Source organism: Egretta garzetta, unplaced genomic scaffold (assembly GCF_000687185.1).
Source record: "Egretta garzetta isolate BGI_Z169 unplaced genomic scaffold, ASM68718v1 scaffold377, whole genome shotgun sequence".
Taxonomy (NCBI): domain Eukaryota; kingdom Metazoa; phylum Chordata; class Aves; order Pelecaniformes; family Ardeidae; genus Egretta; species Egretta garzetta.
The window spans coordinates 300,807-318,365 of record NW_009260339.1 but is presented as its reverse complement, the minus strand read 5'-3'; the positions used below and the strand labels follow the sequence as shown (position 1 = coordinate 318,365).

Sequence of the window (17,559 nt, the reverse complement as noted above, 5' to 3'; positions counted from 1 at the left end):
GGCGGCGGCGGCAGCGCTGACATCAACATGGCCGACATTTTTTCCCTGTGTGGTGTGTGTGAGCAGCAATGAACTGTGGGGGATATTTATTCAAGTTGGGAGAAGTGACAGCAACTCCAAGGAGAGTTCAGCTTGGAAGGGGCGAGCGGGGGAAGGACCGACTTCAGCCCGCAGAGCCCGGACTCGGAAGAGGACGGGACTTCCCCCAGCCCCGCCGGGGCGGGGGCAGGCGTACCGCGGGGGAAGGGGGCGGTGGGTCCACATGACACAGGGCGGTGAACCTGTTGGAGGTCGCTTCGGAGTGCGGTCGGCTTCCATCTGGAAAGGGCTGCGGGAGAGCCGTGTCGGTGGCAGTAAGGTTTGTGCATCTGTGACTTCACAGAAATTTGTCCCGTGGAACAAATCAAACACCTTCATTTGATAGGTGGGGAGCTGTAAGGCTTAAGGGAAGTACATATTTTCAGGCTTTATGGAACGACATTAAATATTAGCAACTTCCGAGGTGTTTTGTTAGCATTTGTAGTGAGCTGCATGCAGCAAGGAAGGCGCTTGGTAGCTTAACAGGAAAGCAGAGCTCGTATCTGGAGAATAAGTCTTCTCACGTTTCTCTTTTCAGGCTGGCTGGAAGGAAAACCATGCAACGTTTATGAATGAACTGAAAAACCTTCAGGCTGAAGGACTTACGACTCTTGGCCAGTCCCTAAGGACAGCTTTTGATTTATTAAACTTAAATAGATTAGTAACTGGCATAGACAACTATGGGCAGGTAGGTTGACTATTAATAGGCAGAAAAATCATAAAACACAAACTTCCCAGAGGCAACAATTAGCTAGTTGTCCAAAGTGACACCTTCATGAAATACTCAATATGGGGGCTTCTTCAAAAGTAAGCAGAGCTCAGATAGTTTGAAGAAATGCAGTTGCTGACTATAGTTTGGTGCCCAACTTTCCTTTGTCTCTCTTTTTTTTTTTTTTGACTTCAGTTACTCCTCAGCTTTTAAACTGTGGTGTAGCCTCCAAGTTGACCTTCTCAGTTAAACGTTTTTTTTTTGGTATCAAGTCTGTGTTTCAGAACTGTAGCTGGTGAGCCTGTTAGGGTCATGACACTTTGCATAATTAAGTACAGTTTGGGAGATGAGCCGTTTTTCTAACAACACTGCGTGTCCAAAGTACCGAACAGAGCACAACTTTTTCAAACCCCTTTCTTTCCAATGAGTTTACTACAACTTTTCTCTGTATACCTGTAATTGTATAAACCTGCCTGATGTGTCAGAGCCTTGAGAAGCTGTGCTTTTCTAATGTCTGTATCGCAGCTATCCCTTTAAAGCAGGACTTCTTTTTGGGGTGCGCCAGCATTCTCTTGCTCAGTAGTATGAATTGGTAAAAGACAGAAATGCTGGGTTAAACATGTGCTTTAGAAAGCGTACATAGTCCTTTCTGGCACTGGATCAAATCCTGGATTTGTTTCACATGAAAGACATCATTAGTATTGGACAAAGTATATAATCTATTTTTCATGTGGGATGTACTAACTCGATTCTCCCCTTTTCGTTCGTTCTTCTCATGTAATGCTCCCTCTCTATGTGAGGATTAGTTACTGCTCTTGGTATTTAACATGGGAATGTGGCTGTGAAAATAAGTCCCCTTTCTCCCCCACCCCTTTCCAGTCTAAGCAGAATCTATGTGATAACATGCCATGTTAGTTTGGGAAGGAAATTTCTCTCTCTCATGTTGCATTGTATGGCTTTGCCACTAGGTGATCAAATGAGCCTAAACATTTTTAAAATGCCAGTTTAGTGATGAAACTTAAAAAAAAAAAGTGCTAGTTCCACACATGGTTTATTTTTTTGTCTGTTACCATCTGCTGTCCTCTTATACATCTGTGTGCTAATCTTTCCCATTTTCTGATGTTTTTGTTTAGTTACATGAGCTATACAAAGCTTTTTTTGAACACTTACCACTGTAGGCACACACACAAAATACTTGCTCTTTCCCATTGCTGCTGATAATTATAACGCTCTAATCAAACCCGTGTCAAATAATTTGCTCTAAGTGAACCGGCTGTGCTCAACTACTGGATCAAGTGGGCAGCTGAGTTGTCATGACTGTTTTGAGTCACTAGTACTGTTCATTACTGCAAATACCTGCTCTTTTGTCTGTGGAGCAATGACTTTTTCTTTGTCTGATCTGTTTTGGTTACAAGTCTCTATCTGAACTTGAACCCACCCTTGCTTATGCATGTTTTTTTGCTGTGTTCCACATGTGGAGCTGGCTGGTGAAGAGGTGTTCACATGTGCAGTCAGGTGACTAAATAGAAATTCTAACTCCTTTTAGTGTCTGCAAAAATAGATAAGTATATTGCAAGTGCTGGGTCATCTGCTGCTGAAGTCACAGGTTCCCATTTGGCTCTACTTATCAAAGTAGTGTTTTCTCATAAATCAGATCAAATTGTGGAATGCTTAACTGGTCCTTCAGTGCTCACAGGATGAGATCCAGGGCAGTTAACTTTCCTCAACTTTATGTTGGCCTTTGAGCACTATGTCATGTTACCCTATCAATTTCCTGTTGTTCATGTCTACTACTTAAAATCTGCTTAAGGTAAATGGGTATTTAAATATACATGGTATGAGAAACTTACAAATTCAGGAAAATAAAAGTCATCAGAATGCTCGGTTGCATTTAAAATAGTTTTCACTCAGAACATAAAGCGCTGATTCACTTTTTTTTTTAAAGCAGTTACAAATATTAAGACCATAAAATATTTGAGTAGTTTATTTAACTAAAATATAGCAGACGGATGCTTGAAGAGTAATTATCTTAGAGTGGGAGGAGAAGATAATTTTACAAAAATGCAACATTTAGGTAATCTTAGGTGTGGTGTTACTTGAAGTAATAAATCTAAACTTTTAGTAAGTTTTTCTCTGGAAAAAATTCTCTGGCTTAATATCTTCTGACTATCACACTTGGTTTCTTTGGTCTATTGACAAGCTTCTAAGATACTTGCCAAGATCCACTTGTTTCACATGTATGAATTGTAAAACAGTACAAATGTAAACCAGTACAAAATTATACATACAAATGACAAGACATGGTACAAGCTTGATGGGATTGTCTGGTTATGTCATCTAATGGCGTAATGTCTTGTCCCCCTGCTGAGTATGAACTGTTCGTTTAAATGGCAGTGTGACTCACTAAACTTGATTTCTTTCAAAGTAGACCAGAGCTCTCCATCAGCTGACTTCCTGAACAAGAGTGATGGCTGAATGGTCATTCTGAAATTGAGGAAAATCTCCTGCTTCATATTTTCTTGCAACATTAATGTTTGGATTTTTAATATGAGTATTTGTCATATTACTTTTTCAGTAAATAAGTACTGACTCAGTTGCTCATGAAGATTGAGTTACCAAGTGTACAGCTGTATTAGCTGATCACAGTATCTCACGTTCAAATCTTAAAGGGACACTGTCAACACATTTAGTTTATCAAGAACTGGAAGATTTTTCCATAAGCTGCTTCTGATATTAATGCTATGGTATGGCTTCATAAACCCTTTGTCTTACCTAGGGTTGTTAGATCTGCATTTTTGTGAAGGTTTTTGTCAACAACAAAAGATTTTGGAAAGTACACATATTTTAAGGTGACTGTTCCTTTAATTTTTACAGCACTTTCAGATTGATAAAGTCTGTGTTATATTGCTTGAGTCCAATAATAATTATAGGGTTTTTTTTTCCCCCATAGTATGCTTTGTGCTGACTATGATAGCAGAAGAATGAACCTTCAAATAGGGTGTCAGCTTTTAGCATTCTCTAAAAATAGTGGTCCTCTTCACCTTCTGCATTTTTATAGAGAGCTTAGGAAAAAATGTAGGCTTTGGATGTCTTCAGGAAGAAAACAATTTAAGCACATTAAGTTCAGTAAGGGCTCGCTGTCATATCACACAGAACATTGTACTTCATTAGCCCAGTTGGCACTTAGCTAATTGACTTCTCTTTGTCATATTTTCCCCAGTTCAGCTTCTCCATTATTTCAGGTAGTCTGAAATACCAAGCCTTTTACTAGCAGATTTTCTGTCCTCTTGGAATATGCTCCTAAATCTTACAGCTATGGCTTGTTCAGCAGTACATGTGTAGTCACAATTTAACTTGAGTATTTCTGAGTGAGGCAAACATGCAGCTTCTTTACAGTTGATGGAAGGATTAAATACTAATAGATGTGTTTCTGTGTAAATGGAAAACATGAAAAATGTAGCTACTATAGCAAAAATGTAAACAAATGGTTGAATTGAACCATCCATGTACTTACATTATTTGCAGTGTGTAGTGAAGTTTCTGAGTTCTGAATCTAAGGTAGGTAAAATATGTACCGATGGTGTTTTGATACTCACGTGCAAAGGACCAACACAGCACTACCAAAACTAGAATCTGATGGATGTTTGACATTCCTAAAGCTCTGATTTTCTGATTCCCTGTGTGTTTCACCTTGCCTATTGTTATTTGTGTAATGAAGGTCTCTTACTATTTTTTTCATCAGTATTGCATAGAATGAGGTTTGAGAGGACAAAATGTACTTATCTGAGTGGATTTCAAAGTGGTTGAGTTGATGCATCACAAGGTGTTTTTCCAAATTTTTTCAGGGTGAAATTTTGTTTTAATATTGTGGCTAGAAACGGCGCTTTTCAATAACATAAGCTTTTTATGGTCTTTTTATCTCACTAGAGTGTCTTGCATGTATTCTTCAGCATCATAATTATTACTGATATGGTAAAACTGGCTTAGAGATGAATTTGACTTAAATTTGATGTAACAAAAGCACATGCTAACTTAGTTGTTTTGAAACAGAAAAGCCAACTATAATGCTTCTGTAATCCACATGGACTTGGGATAGGTGTTTTTCATTCACAGTGATGAATAAGATGCTGTCTGGATTTAGGCTAATACAAGAAACATTGTTCTGATGACTTACCACACTGTGCGCAGTCTTGGCAAAAGCCTTTTTTATTTTTCTGCGGTGCATTTCACTTACATAGAGAAGCATAACTAAGACATTTTGAACCAAACTAAAATCTAAATGGAATTCAGCTGATTAAGAATATTTTGGGAACTTAAAAATATGCTAGGGCTGGAAGGACCTATTTCTGACCTGGAAGTTGGAAGGTGTCCTGCATATAATGGCGTTGTTTTTAAACACTAGGGTTTTTTTCCAAGGGTTTTATTCATACCATGTATGACCATCAAACAATCCAATCTTAGGTTAACTGCTACTTTATAGTTCTCTCTAAATACATGGTTAGACCCATATCTAGCTATAGTAGCAGGATTGCTATGTGTTCACACAGTAAAACTTTAGTGTTGGTCTGTAGAGATCAGTATGTTTTGCCATAATGGCTTAAGTACTATAGTATTCCAAATACACGTAGATAGCATACCTAGGAGATCAAGTCTAATTGTGCTTGTAGGCACATGACAGCTTTGTTTTTCAGTGACACATTGTAGACTGACTCCTTACTTATGTGCTTATCCATGTCTAAAAATCTGCTGAGCTTAAAGAAAGAAAACAACAATCACACATATGAAATATTGTCCCCTAACATTGCATAAATTATGCTTTTGCAGTGATTCTTTAAATTATTGTGCAGTTTTAGTTTCCAACTGGCTTTTGAGGATTGTTACTGGATTTCCTTGCTTTCAAAAGTCAAAATCCTTCGAGCATGACTTTTGTCTTGGCATTCTGGGGTCATAAACACTGCACCGTAATGGCCTGTGTTGAGTGTGCATCCAAATTTGGAACCAAAGTTTAGGTTAGCGTTTCCTGCTTTGTCATGCTGGCACGGTTGCACAGGCAGTTTGCTTCTGATGTTGGTAGAGGCAGAGGTTTGCATGTCTAGAGCAGCTCTCCTATTTGCTTTTTTTTTTTCCCCTTCCCCAACAAAACCCAATGAGAGAATTTCAGACAGTAGAAAACAGCATAGCAAGCTTAAGCATGGTAATGGCAGAAATACATATAAGAAAAGATTTTTCATAGTCTCCTGTTTTGTGTGGAATAGTAATGGTTTTAAAGTAAACCTATATGCCTGCGCATGTCAAAAATCTCTATGGGAAATGCAGGTAAAAGTCCATCTTTCTCACCTACACGATAAAATTAAGCATATTGCTTCTAATTTATACTTTTTAGAATGTAACTTTTAAGCATGCCATCTTGTCCGCTCTGGAAATGTTTATAACTTTTAGTGGTTTTTTTTTTTTTTATAGTATCCTTTAATGACAGCTACAGCAGGCATTGTTGCAAGTGTTTTTTCACATTGTGAGGTGGAACTGCATGCCTTTCAGCCTTCCCAGAGCAACCAAGTTCACTGAAAGTCTCAATGGTAATAATAATAATAAACACATCAGACTTAAGTGTTCTTAAAATCACTTGCCCAGTTCTAATCCAGTTCTAATTTTAAAGTTAAAACAACTTACACAAAGTATTTTTTCAGATGAAAATGATCTCATCAATCTGTTTCACTAGCAGAAAGATGTGAGATACTTCCTCATGTTCTGAATATCAAATATGCTTTGAACACTTGGAATCTTTAAGTGCTCAGTATTTCAATAAATTTAATTTGGAAGGAGCAGTGCCATAACATGTTCATTGTGGCTTTGATTTTTAGAGGTCAGGTGAGCACAGTCATGCTGCCAAAGCTTAAGCAGATGATACAGATGTCTGTCTCTGGCTGATACTCTTGGATTCACTAAAAATTCATCAGAGAAAGTCTGAGGACAGCTAGGAGTACCAAAATTTTATCACTTGGCTTGACTGTCTATCTGGAAGAGTTTATTTGAACAGTTATAGACTGTTCATTATAGACTCCTTGGATATATTAGCTTTCGTATTTGGGTGCTTAAAGGTACATGTCCCATAGTTGAAGTATTCTTGTCTTTTTGAAATTTATTTGCACTTCATCATAGCCAATTGTCAGGGAGGCAAAGCAAGTACATACAGACCCAGGAGTTCGGTTATCTTGTGAAGCACAAGTATTTATTTTTTCCCCCATTGTCTCCCTCATTATGTTTATTCTCTTTAAGCTTGTTTTCACTTTTCTTACTGAATAGTTACATTCAGCCTTGGATTTCTATTGTAGACTGTCCATATCTCTGAAGCTTGAAGGGAAAAACTGTTACTTGTGTATGCATCTGAATTTTAATTCAGCTGGGGCTCAGTTGAAACTATGATTGTGTTGCTTGAGAGTCTTACTTGCTGTTGCTTTTTTCTTTTAGTACATTCTGTACCTTTAACAACATAGTGAGTCTTTTAAGAGTTCATAGAATATTCCCATATCTGCATCTCACACTTAGACATATTAATTTTTCCACTTCATGTTGTGATTTTTGGAATCATATTCTCTGGCCCTTTTTTCAAGTCGTTTTCACTTGTTGTTTATGCAACAGATTGGAATTTCAGGTAATTTGTGAGTGTTAGTATTTAGCTAATACAGAACCCTTATCAAATGTCCGGTTTTTGTTGTGTGATTATGGTCTTAATTTTAATTGTCCAAAGTGTAGAGCAGTCTTATTTAAAGAAAAACCAGTACTGCAGTTAGGAGATAATGGTTATATGTGTATTTAGGACAAATCTTTCATATGTATTAAAAGACCCTTAATTTTTCTTTTAAAGTGGACTAGCCTGTGAGCCGTAAGAGATTTCTGATGATCCTGTAGTATCTTTCTGTGATGTCTACAAAGGATATCACATGTTCATGAAATATTTTTCATGTATCAGCATATTTTTACTATTATATTTCTGAATATTGACAGCAAACAGGATTCCAGGTTCTTTATTATTGCCTGTATATTTTATTTAAAAAAAAAAAAAAAAAATTGAAGGGGGTGTATTTAATTACTCTGGTACCGTAAAGTTGACCCCTAACAGACTAGATTTTTCAAAAATGTATGGTATAGGCAATTTCTGTATTATGTTAATGAGAAATCAAGTATCTGTTATCTAAGCACCTGTTGTTTTCATTCTAGAGATAATGTCTCTGCCTCAGTTAACTGATTTGCCCTAGCTTACATAAATCTACAGTCCACCGTAGACTTAAGCCTAAATTTTTCAAGTGGGGAAAATAGGTTAGTGCCTACAGCTGAGTTAAAATAGACAGGTAAGAAGTTGCTGGCTGCAAGATATGATACAAACCTTAGGAACCTTGAATGACTATGATTGGGACACTGAATAGATAAGAATTCTGGTTGTATGAGAGTACAAGAGGATTTGTCAATCTCATTCAGTTATTCTAATATGGGTGGTAAGCGTGGATCTTGCAGCACTGCAGTGGTAGATAACTAGAATAGCAGATAAGTAACTGTTGATTGTGTTTAACTTAGTTCCATGGCATGAACATCAGAGGTCTTTTGGAAGACTGATCTAGCAGGAACTGCCGTGCAGATGAGGTCTCTCATGTGGGGTTTTGACAGTGATTCAGGGACATATTTTGAAAATAGTGCTTAATGTCCTGTTGTTGACTAAGCCAGGAAACTTTTACCCAAATAATCACATTTGGTGTCTGTTCATTGTAGCCACTCCCATTTCCTTTAATTTACAGGTTTTTTTTTTCTATCTGTGTGTAGCTGCTACTGCTTGTGGAGAGCAGGGTGTTAATCTGATTTCATATAATAATAATGTTTGAAGATAAATTACCTGAATACACTGTGTATTTTGTCAATGTCTCCTTGAGCCAAAAAGCTACATTGAACAAATTCAGAATATTTGTCATTCTAATAAATTTAGAGCACTGACTTTCTTTTTTGATGCTCAGCGTACAAAATACGAGTGAAAAGTGACCATCTCTTTCTTCCACCAATATGCCCCCCTCTGGGGCTTTCTATCCCGGAATGCTGGCTTGATTGTATGCATCAGTATATGTAAGACGTAGCGAACCTAGCTGTCTGCTCTACTCCTGAACTCATGGCTTCTCATGTGCCCAACTCAAGGCAAGTTGTGGGTGTGACTTCATGTCATAAAATAAATCAGTGATTGATGCAAATCCTTAATAAGCTGGACTGTAAACTGTAGCTGTTCACAGTCCATTTTAAAACAGCTAAGTTGCTCCTGCTGTAGTGGTGATAAACTCTGGGATAGAGTTGTGGGGGGAGTCTTGGGGTGATTATTGAGAAGAATTGCCTTATGTTCATGAGCCAATAAGTTACTTTCAGTCAGCTTGTTGGTACTCTGGATTGATAACCCCCCAAAAGGTAGGGAGAATTGTGTGTACAGCTCTCTCTTTGGCTTTTCCCATTACGTTTTTTTTTGGTGGGTTTTTGTTGTTGTTGTTTTTGAGTTTGGTTTTTTTGGTGTTTTCCCTACTTGGTGTGCTGGCAACTGTGAAATTCATTATCCTTCTCCAGTATATGGAGAACAGAGGCCTGGCTTAGTACTATGAATTGCACTGACTGAGCCAGGACCAGCTATGTAAAGTCATTGCTGTGAGGCAGAAAGGCTGCAGTAATTAGCGACTTGATCCAGGGCTTGACAAGGTCAGTTATTTTTGGAACAAAAACATTCAGAAATATTTTTAGGAAATATGACCAAAATAATCTGTAAACCCAGATTCTTTGGGGCTGAATTTAAAGTTATGTTTGGTATGGATGATTATTTTAGCTTTTTTTTAAAAGTTTATAAAAGCTCAAATATAACCTATTTTTATCAGCTTGCACTTACTATATTCATTCAAATAACTTTGGAAACCACCAGGATTTTTTTGCTGATTTATTAAATTTCAGATGATTCCAGTAGTGATTGTCACTTACTAACCTGTAACTAACCGATAAGGTGCATCTTTTTTTAAGGGATAGTTTCCATTACCTTAAAAACAAGGTACAAGTTGTGATCACAGTTTCTTTGCTGGTTTTCAATCAATTTAAGGTAAGGAAAAGTTAAAATTCTTCCCTTTTGGAATAGTCAGATATCTGTCACATCAGTGCTTACATGTTTTAAATGTTAGTGGCTTTTTTTTGTTCTTCATTTCAGTGCTGTTCTTCACTGTGTGAAGCACTGTTACTTGCTGGAATTCACAACATATGAAGTCCATTCTATGGGTTGGGGGTTTTTTGAGACTGGCACGTAATAATTAATTGTCATAAATTGTGAAAAATTCAAGGACTGAATTGTTTTTGTAACTTACCAAGGACCTCATCTAAATTGGAGCACTTAGAAGTTAATCAAGAAGTTACCACTTACATAATATGTTATTTAGACCTCAATTAAACTTGTTCTTAGATGAAAGAAGCAGGACAAACCTTTATACTAAACTGGCATTTTTGAAACTCTGTGACTTAGTAATGTTGGCAACTCTGTGATTTAGGCACATGAAGACATCAATGTATCTTGGGGTTTTAAGTTTGATGTCTTAGTAAATCCTGCCATGTATTCATCACTCCTTTATTGTTCAGCATGAGCATAGTCTAAAAATGCTTCCTTGACACACACCTCTACAGTTTTCACATGTGCACTGTTCAATTTTATATTCCAAAACTATCATGTCTTGCATTGAATCTCCTTTTCAGGCTGCTTTGGGGTGGTTTTTTTGGTTTTCTTGCTGTTAGTTTTGGTTTTGTTCTTAACACAGACTTTTTGAGTAGAATTCCAAAATGACTAAAGTTGCACAGTTAAATACTGTTTAAGCAGTACATTTGGTGCCAGACTTGGGAACTCAGAATATGTAAAGTTTTGAGCATCTATAAAAATAATACTAAGCACAGAGAATTTTCTTTTTTGCACGTTTCAAGATGGATATGCAATGAAATCATTGCCTATAGAACTCAAACTTGCAAGCTCAGGCAAAGCAAGCAGCTGATACACTTAAATATATTTCTATGATTTTTTTTTTTCTTTTGGACAAAGAGTTTGGTGTCTCTTATGCAATTCAGATAGCTGTTTTGTCTCTGTACTGTAATTAAATATAGTAAGTGATATCTGACTGGATCTTTGATTTTTGCTGTAGGGCTTCCAGACTGGGCCAGAAAAGTATGAGATGACATATTCTTAGAGCTTCAATAGTTAAGTGAAGCCATAAATGGTTATTTTTTAAAAAGAATGCTTAGGAGCAAATACGGAAGAGCAAATTACTTTTTCATTCCATTTATTTTCCTAGATACCTTAAGTTTCCTTTTCTTAAGTGGAAATTATGTAGCCTATGTTATGGAGATAGCAGTTGTTTCAAGAATGCTCCCTGCATCCCTATATTCTGTACTGGTGTGCCTAGGAGTTTAATTTCTGGCTCGGCTTTAGGAAAAGTTGCTGTTGCACTGGTGTTCTGCTTTGAAAACCTTTTGCTAACTGTTTCTTTTTTGTTGTTGTTTAAACCTACAACTCCTTTGTTCCACTCACCTGCAATACAGAAAGCTTCAGTCATACCATGGAACCAATGTCCTAACTGAGTGTGCAGAAATCATTTTATCTACTGCTAATCTGTAGTGCCAGTGAGGGATGAAGCAAAAGCCATGTGACTACCTAGTAATCCTCCATAGACATTCTGAATAAGAAACTGATTAGTGCATATCTTGGTCATTGGAGTATCTCTTTAAGTATTTGTGATGTGGTTAAGTAAAGAATTGAAAATTTACTTTGCCTATAATATCCTCACTGTAGCCTATAGGGAAGGACACCTGTACATAGCTGAATTTAAGTTTTGGAATCTCCTCACCTCCTGGAGGAGAGGTCTTTTGCGATAGCCATCCTTGCTGCAAAATCTTTGCCATTGATACCCTCACTTTCAGAGTGTGAATGAGTGCAGGAGCAATCATGACTGCTTGAACAGCTTTTTCCATTTCCTTGGGGGAAAAGATGGTGAGTTAATGGAAGCATGAGTTCAGACCTTGATATATTCTAGTAGACTTTTTTGAAACTGTTTTTAAGGTCTTCTCCAATAATTTGAGATAATATTTTATCTTCTAGCTTCAAAAGAAAAGGGAGTCTGTGTGTGTGAGATACAGTTGAATGCTTGTGGTTGAGCCTTCCAAAAGGTGGGCAATCAGTAGCAAAAAAGGGGAGAAGAGGAATGATGGTATGTGCTGTCCCTGATGTCAGAAACCGTGAACTAACTGTTGGATCAAACATAGAGTTAGATCAAGAGATTAGGGTTCAGTGACTGATTACTTCTCATTTGTACTTAAGCAATCATTTAGGGTTTTTTAGGTATACACAGTTTTAGAAAACAAGTATTTACCTGTTTATATGTATTTTGAGATAGTATTCAAACAGAGTGTGCCTTAAGTTTTGTCTCCTTGTTACTCAGTTACCTCATATAAGGATAATTTTTATTAACTTGTGCACCCTCTGCTGGCTAGTTTTCCAATTACAAAGTAAAAATACAAATTTACATAGGTGAGGTAGTCTCTGATACGCTATTTTGGCCAAACATTTATAAAAGTCCCTTTTATGGGGGTAAAACTACAATGAAAACCATGCAAGTCCTAATTTGTGAGAGTCAGTGGCGGTGTTGAGAGGTGGTGTTTTCATAGTGCACAGTTATTGCCATGGGCTCAGTCGAGACTCCTTCAGCATTTGTCAATCTTGTTTCTTTCCCTCATCCCTCAGTTGAAGAGCTTTGGTGGGTTTACCCATCCCGTATATTGTTTCATATACAGAGGAACTAGATCTTTATGGTTCTTGAGACTACGAAGGACTGTACTTCGAGCTTCTGAAACCTGCTACTGTCATCTGCATTTCTGATAGTAGTCACTTTCCTTTCAAGACATGGAGCGCTGCTGTTTTGGGTGTAGTAAGGGGCTCTCTCATATTACCTTTAACAGGTGATTAATTTACCTGTGTTCTTAAAACCTGTCTTTCAGGATGAGGTAGTATTCCTGGCTGTCTAACATGAAGGGGAGAGGTGGAGCCTAAGCCCTCCTATCTTGGATACTGCAGGGAGAGCTAGAAGGTTTCAGTGTTATGATAGAGCATGTATGCCCATACTGCAGGTGTTTATAGACTAGGGCTAATGGTAAGAATCCTCCTGCTCTCCTGCCGCCCTCTCAGAAAAACATTGGAGGTTTTTTCTTGGTGGTAGTGTAATTCCTGGAATAGTGTTTCATTAGCTTGTTTCATAAGATTCCAATGTGTGACTGGCCTGGCATCTATCTTTGCTATTAAATCAGGCATCAAGGGAGATTTCTGTTTTATATTAAAATTTCTTTTATAACTTGAAAACCTCCTAACAGATTTCAAAACACTTGTATTCTGTGTAAAACTCAGTGGTTAGTGTAGCTTTCACTGAACTTTCTTCTGAGGCTTCTGAAAGTGATCTTGAAATACATCTGCTGTACAAATATCTGATCATCTACTAGTAAGACAGAATTGCTACCACTGCAAAACTGCATTATCTATTGAATAATCACCAGCATCAAGGGAGTATATAAAAATCTTACAGACAGCAAAACAGAGACGAGTTAGCAACTTTCTTTGTGCATGAAGCCTGGCTTGTCAGAGATCTTAATCCTGTACGGAATTCCAGTCTGTTCTTCAGCTCTTCCTCATTCAGCCTGAAATCACAGAAGTCTCTCTGATGCTTAGGTGGTTCCCATTCGTGGGGTCAGTTTGTGTTCTAAACCAGCCATAACAAATAAAGTTAAACATGGTTTCAAAGCTGTTTTTATCATGCAGGTTCAGTCACTTAGGTAATACCATGATGCAGTTCTGAGGTGCTATGCTTTTCAGTCTGGCTACAGAATCATGGAGCTCTTGTGGCGTATCCTTTGAGAAGTCATTTATCAAAGCTAATGTTGTGGTAGAACCTGACTGCCCTTCTTGCTCTTTCCTCCCCCCAGCGTATTCTTCCTTGCATTCTGATAGATCACAGAGTTTTCTGTAGTGTGTTTGTGCTAAATATTAATTAGGTGATGTGCAGCATAGCTTCCTCTAGGAAAGGTTCCATTTAAAGCCATTCTGCTTGTTACCAAGTAGTAGGAAAGAATTCACTAATCTACTGAGGCAGAAAGCGTATTCGTTCTTGAGTACTGTAGTGTGTACATATGCATGCATGGTTATGGTGCATGTCTACATACATTTGAAAAAAATCTTAAGGGCAAAGTAGTTTTTGTGAGGAGTCATATTGCCAATTATGAATTCACTAAAATACTACTATGATGCCAGTGTATTCAACTGTGTTTGTGACTTGGGAAACAATTGTGTGAATGCATAAAATACAGTTGATTCTATAGGTCTTCACAATGATATTGTTTGGTTCTGCAGGGATGATAGAAAATAGTGAAAGTTGCAGAAAATGCGAGTGGGGCAAGTAAGAAGTTGCACAAAATGCTACAGTTTCTGTGTAGCTGACTGTCAGAGCACAGAGCAGCTGCGTGCTTGACTGATAGTGTTCTGCCTTGAGCGATGAAGGGGAAAGTCTCTTATAAATGTTAAATTAATGTTTAGACACTTCATGATTTTGCTAAAGTGTAACTGAAGTTCCTAAGATACAAAAAGCAAGTGAAAACTATGATGGATTTGGACCATCTGTTTTAGCTTGTTGAAATTCGAGCTCAGTGTTTTGGTATTTTTTTAAGCTATTATCAGTTTAAAAAAAAACAGCTTTAAGGCTAATAATTTTGCCATCATTCTGGCTTTTAGATTTAATTTTAAACTATTGTTTTTGAACAATGGTGCTCACAAATTCTCATGAGCATTTATGAGAATCTTGACCTTTTCAATTCTAAAAAACCTGATTGAGTCGAAAAAACTGATAGTGCACTTCTGTATTTCCTGGTCAGATGACTAAGTTTACTGGCAGTTAGGGCTGATACTTCTGAAAATAAAAAGGCTCTGCTGAGATAATATAATGTATGGTGGATGTGCAATACAACTTCTGTTAAATTTTGTGACTTACTGAAATGAACGCTTACCTTGTAGGCATTTGATTGTGATCTGAAAACGATTTTTTTCCAGTGATTAGTAATGTGTTCTGTTATAAATATGCACTGTATTTCAGTTTACGTTTATTTCCAACTTCTAGCCTTTCTTGGGCATGAAGCTTTTGTACTACCAAATACTTATTTCTTTTTATAGTAGTTGCTTGTTGAACATGACATTTTTAGTCTCTGGCTTGGCATTTTTTTGCTCATGTTTCTACCTCAGCTATTTCTTAAGTTTTTCAACACTTCTGACTCTGAACTTAATGTTTAAATGTGTGCATTGAGGTAACAGTAGTCTTAAATCAGTTTTCTCTTACTGCATATGTATTATTGTATACTTGCACATCTGAAGGTCATGATAGCTTTTGAGTTGCTTTACGCTTTGAAAAAGAAAAAAAAAATATCCATGAATATATTAGTTGTGCTGAAACTGGTTGCTAAGCTTACTTGCCTACAAAAGTGAATTCTTAGTTTTGAGAGTCTTAACCAGACAACAATGGTCTTGACAATTTGATACCCTTCTGGCTCAATCTGAGGCTCCCTCAGAACATCATGCAAGCTGGGGTGGGCTGGCTGTGCTGCTTGCTGGGACCCGGTGTGAGCGGCGCGGAGCTCAGTGGTGCTCACAGCTCTGTATTTATTGTGTATTATCTGAGCACAGAACTACTTCAGCTGGAGACTGAAGAAATGGCAGCCAGCGTAACTGAGTTGCTTTGTGATTTGGAACAAATAGTTGTGAAGCTGTCAAATTGTTCAAAAGAATGTGTGTTGTGTAACAGATAAGTTAGTTCTAAGGCTTTGAATCTCTTGCTTACTCCATTTTAGCCTAGCAAGCTTGCAAGATTGCCCTGGTATTGATGCTGATTTTTAAGTAACTACCAAAAAGAGGTGTGGGGGATTTTTTGTCTCCTTGGTGCCTATCTGCCCTTGAAAATGCAGATTGTAGGTGAATGAAAAAATCCTCTTGTACCACATTACAGGACTCGGTGGTTGAACAGGATGATCAGCCATTAAAACCTTTGGTGCTTCTTCCTTAGTACTTTTCTTCACCACTGCTAGGAACCTTCAGAGGGAAAAGCGTGTTATTGAAAAGAGCTTTCAGTCAGATGATGCTCAGCTATTTGGACAGAAAAGGATACCAAACAAGCCAATTTGCCCACATGGCACAATTAGCTGAAGTCCCTGTGGGAGCCAGTTGCCACAGAATTTTCACCTAGAAAAATAAGGAACATTTAGGTTTTTTTCTAAAATGTTTGTTTATAAGCAAACCTATTTAAAAATAAGAGTTTAAAATAAAATTTTTCAATTCACTGTAGCCTGAGTAGTAAATTGGGGCTCAAACTGCCACAGTTTAAACATAGCAGTTGAGTTTTGAGACTATCACTGGTTATAATCGGTCTGAAAACAGGTAACACAAGAACAGAAGTATTTTTGCTTGTATACTTGTTAGAATAGGCCTATATAATGCAGCTGAAATTGTGAGTGATGCCCTTATTTTTCCCAAGGTATTGGTACTGAGGCTGAGTTGATCTTGGTACTAAGGCCTACTTACTTCAAGAACTCAGGGTTTTACGCTTTCTATCTTTGACTTTCCTGCATGGGAATGTAAGGTGAAACTAAAATTAGCTGCTGGATTATTTTTCTTCTGAAATGAACAAAACCTCGTGGTGATTAGTTAGTTGTCAGAGTAAGTTGTAACCAGGCTTCTTATTTACACCTTGGTATGCCGAGCTGATTTGCAGTGCATTTCGGCATACCTGTAGGCTGCCACAGAGCTGGTAATGTGTGCTCTGCCACTCACAGTTTCACTGCGGAACTAAAACGATGGAGCTGTGCTGAATTGATTTCATAGGCATTCACAGTCAATGGTGTTGCTATGTATTTTCAAGAACATATTTCGTAGTGTTTTATTTTAATAGTATATTTCTAAAGGAAGAGCAATAGAAAATAATTTTATTGGACTGAAGTAAAGTTCTAAAACAGCAATTGACAAAACTGCTGCAGTTTATTTTAAAAAATTGGTAAGTGTGAGTCTTCCAGAATTTCATTTTGCCAAATATACTGAAACATCTCTGAGTTTTGAGAACTTATATAAAAGTAAGAGTGGGTTTCTTTTTTTATAGGAATACCTGACTTAATACTGGTTTTGTATGCCTTCGTATAACTAAAGTGAGGAGTAGGGTCAGAATAGTCAGCGGTGTTCTTTAAGAATTAATGACATGGAAATTTTTAGACAAAAATAGTAAACCTCAATAGTAGACATTTTATCTGAAATTCTTCCTTGATATATTTTAATTATGTTTCTGCTCCTTTAGGTGGACCATAGATACTCATTTCATGTTTCTAAATTGCATGGAGCCGTGAACCTAACTGCAGCTCTGTTCACTTGTCTTTTAATAATTCAGTGGTGAACTGTGTACTCTGTGACTTGATTTCATAAATTCTTTTTAGAAAGGGTAATATTTATAGCTGTATCGATGAGTTGATGACCTCAAGATTACTGTATTTTCACATCTAGCTAGTGAAGAAGAGATTTCAAGGGGAAACCTTCCCTTGTTACTTAAACAGGTGTGAAGTGTTCCGCAACAGTGCATGGCTAGCATTTCCACAGTTATCCTGTAGATGATACATGTGGAAATGTAAGTTACTTTGTCTTTGGTGGCAGAGATTCTCAAATC

At 37.4% G+C, this 17,559-nt stretch overlaps 1 protein-coding gene across 1 annotated transcript in view; it reads left to right on the top strand.

Moving 5' to 3' along the window:
- Nucleotides 1-610: 610 nt before the first annotated feature.
- The window catches only part of INTS6 (integrator complex subunit 6), a 44,409-nt gene continuing 27,460 nt past the window's right edge, over nucleotides 611-17,559 (top strand). The window contains exon 1 of the mRNA XM_009642613.2: nucleotides 611-766. Coding sequence (XP_009640908.1) covers nucleotides 647-766 — 120 coding nt within the window. The 5' untranslated portion in view covers nucleotides 611-646. The remainder of the gene's footprint in view (nucleotides 767-17,559) is intronic.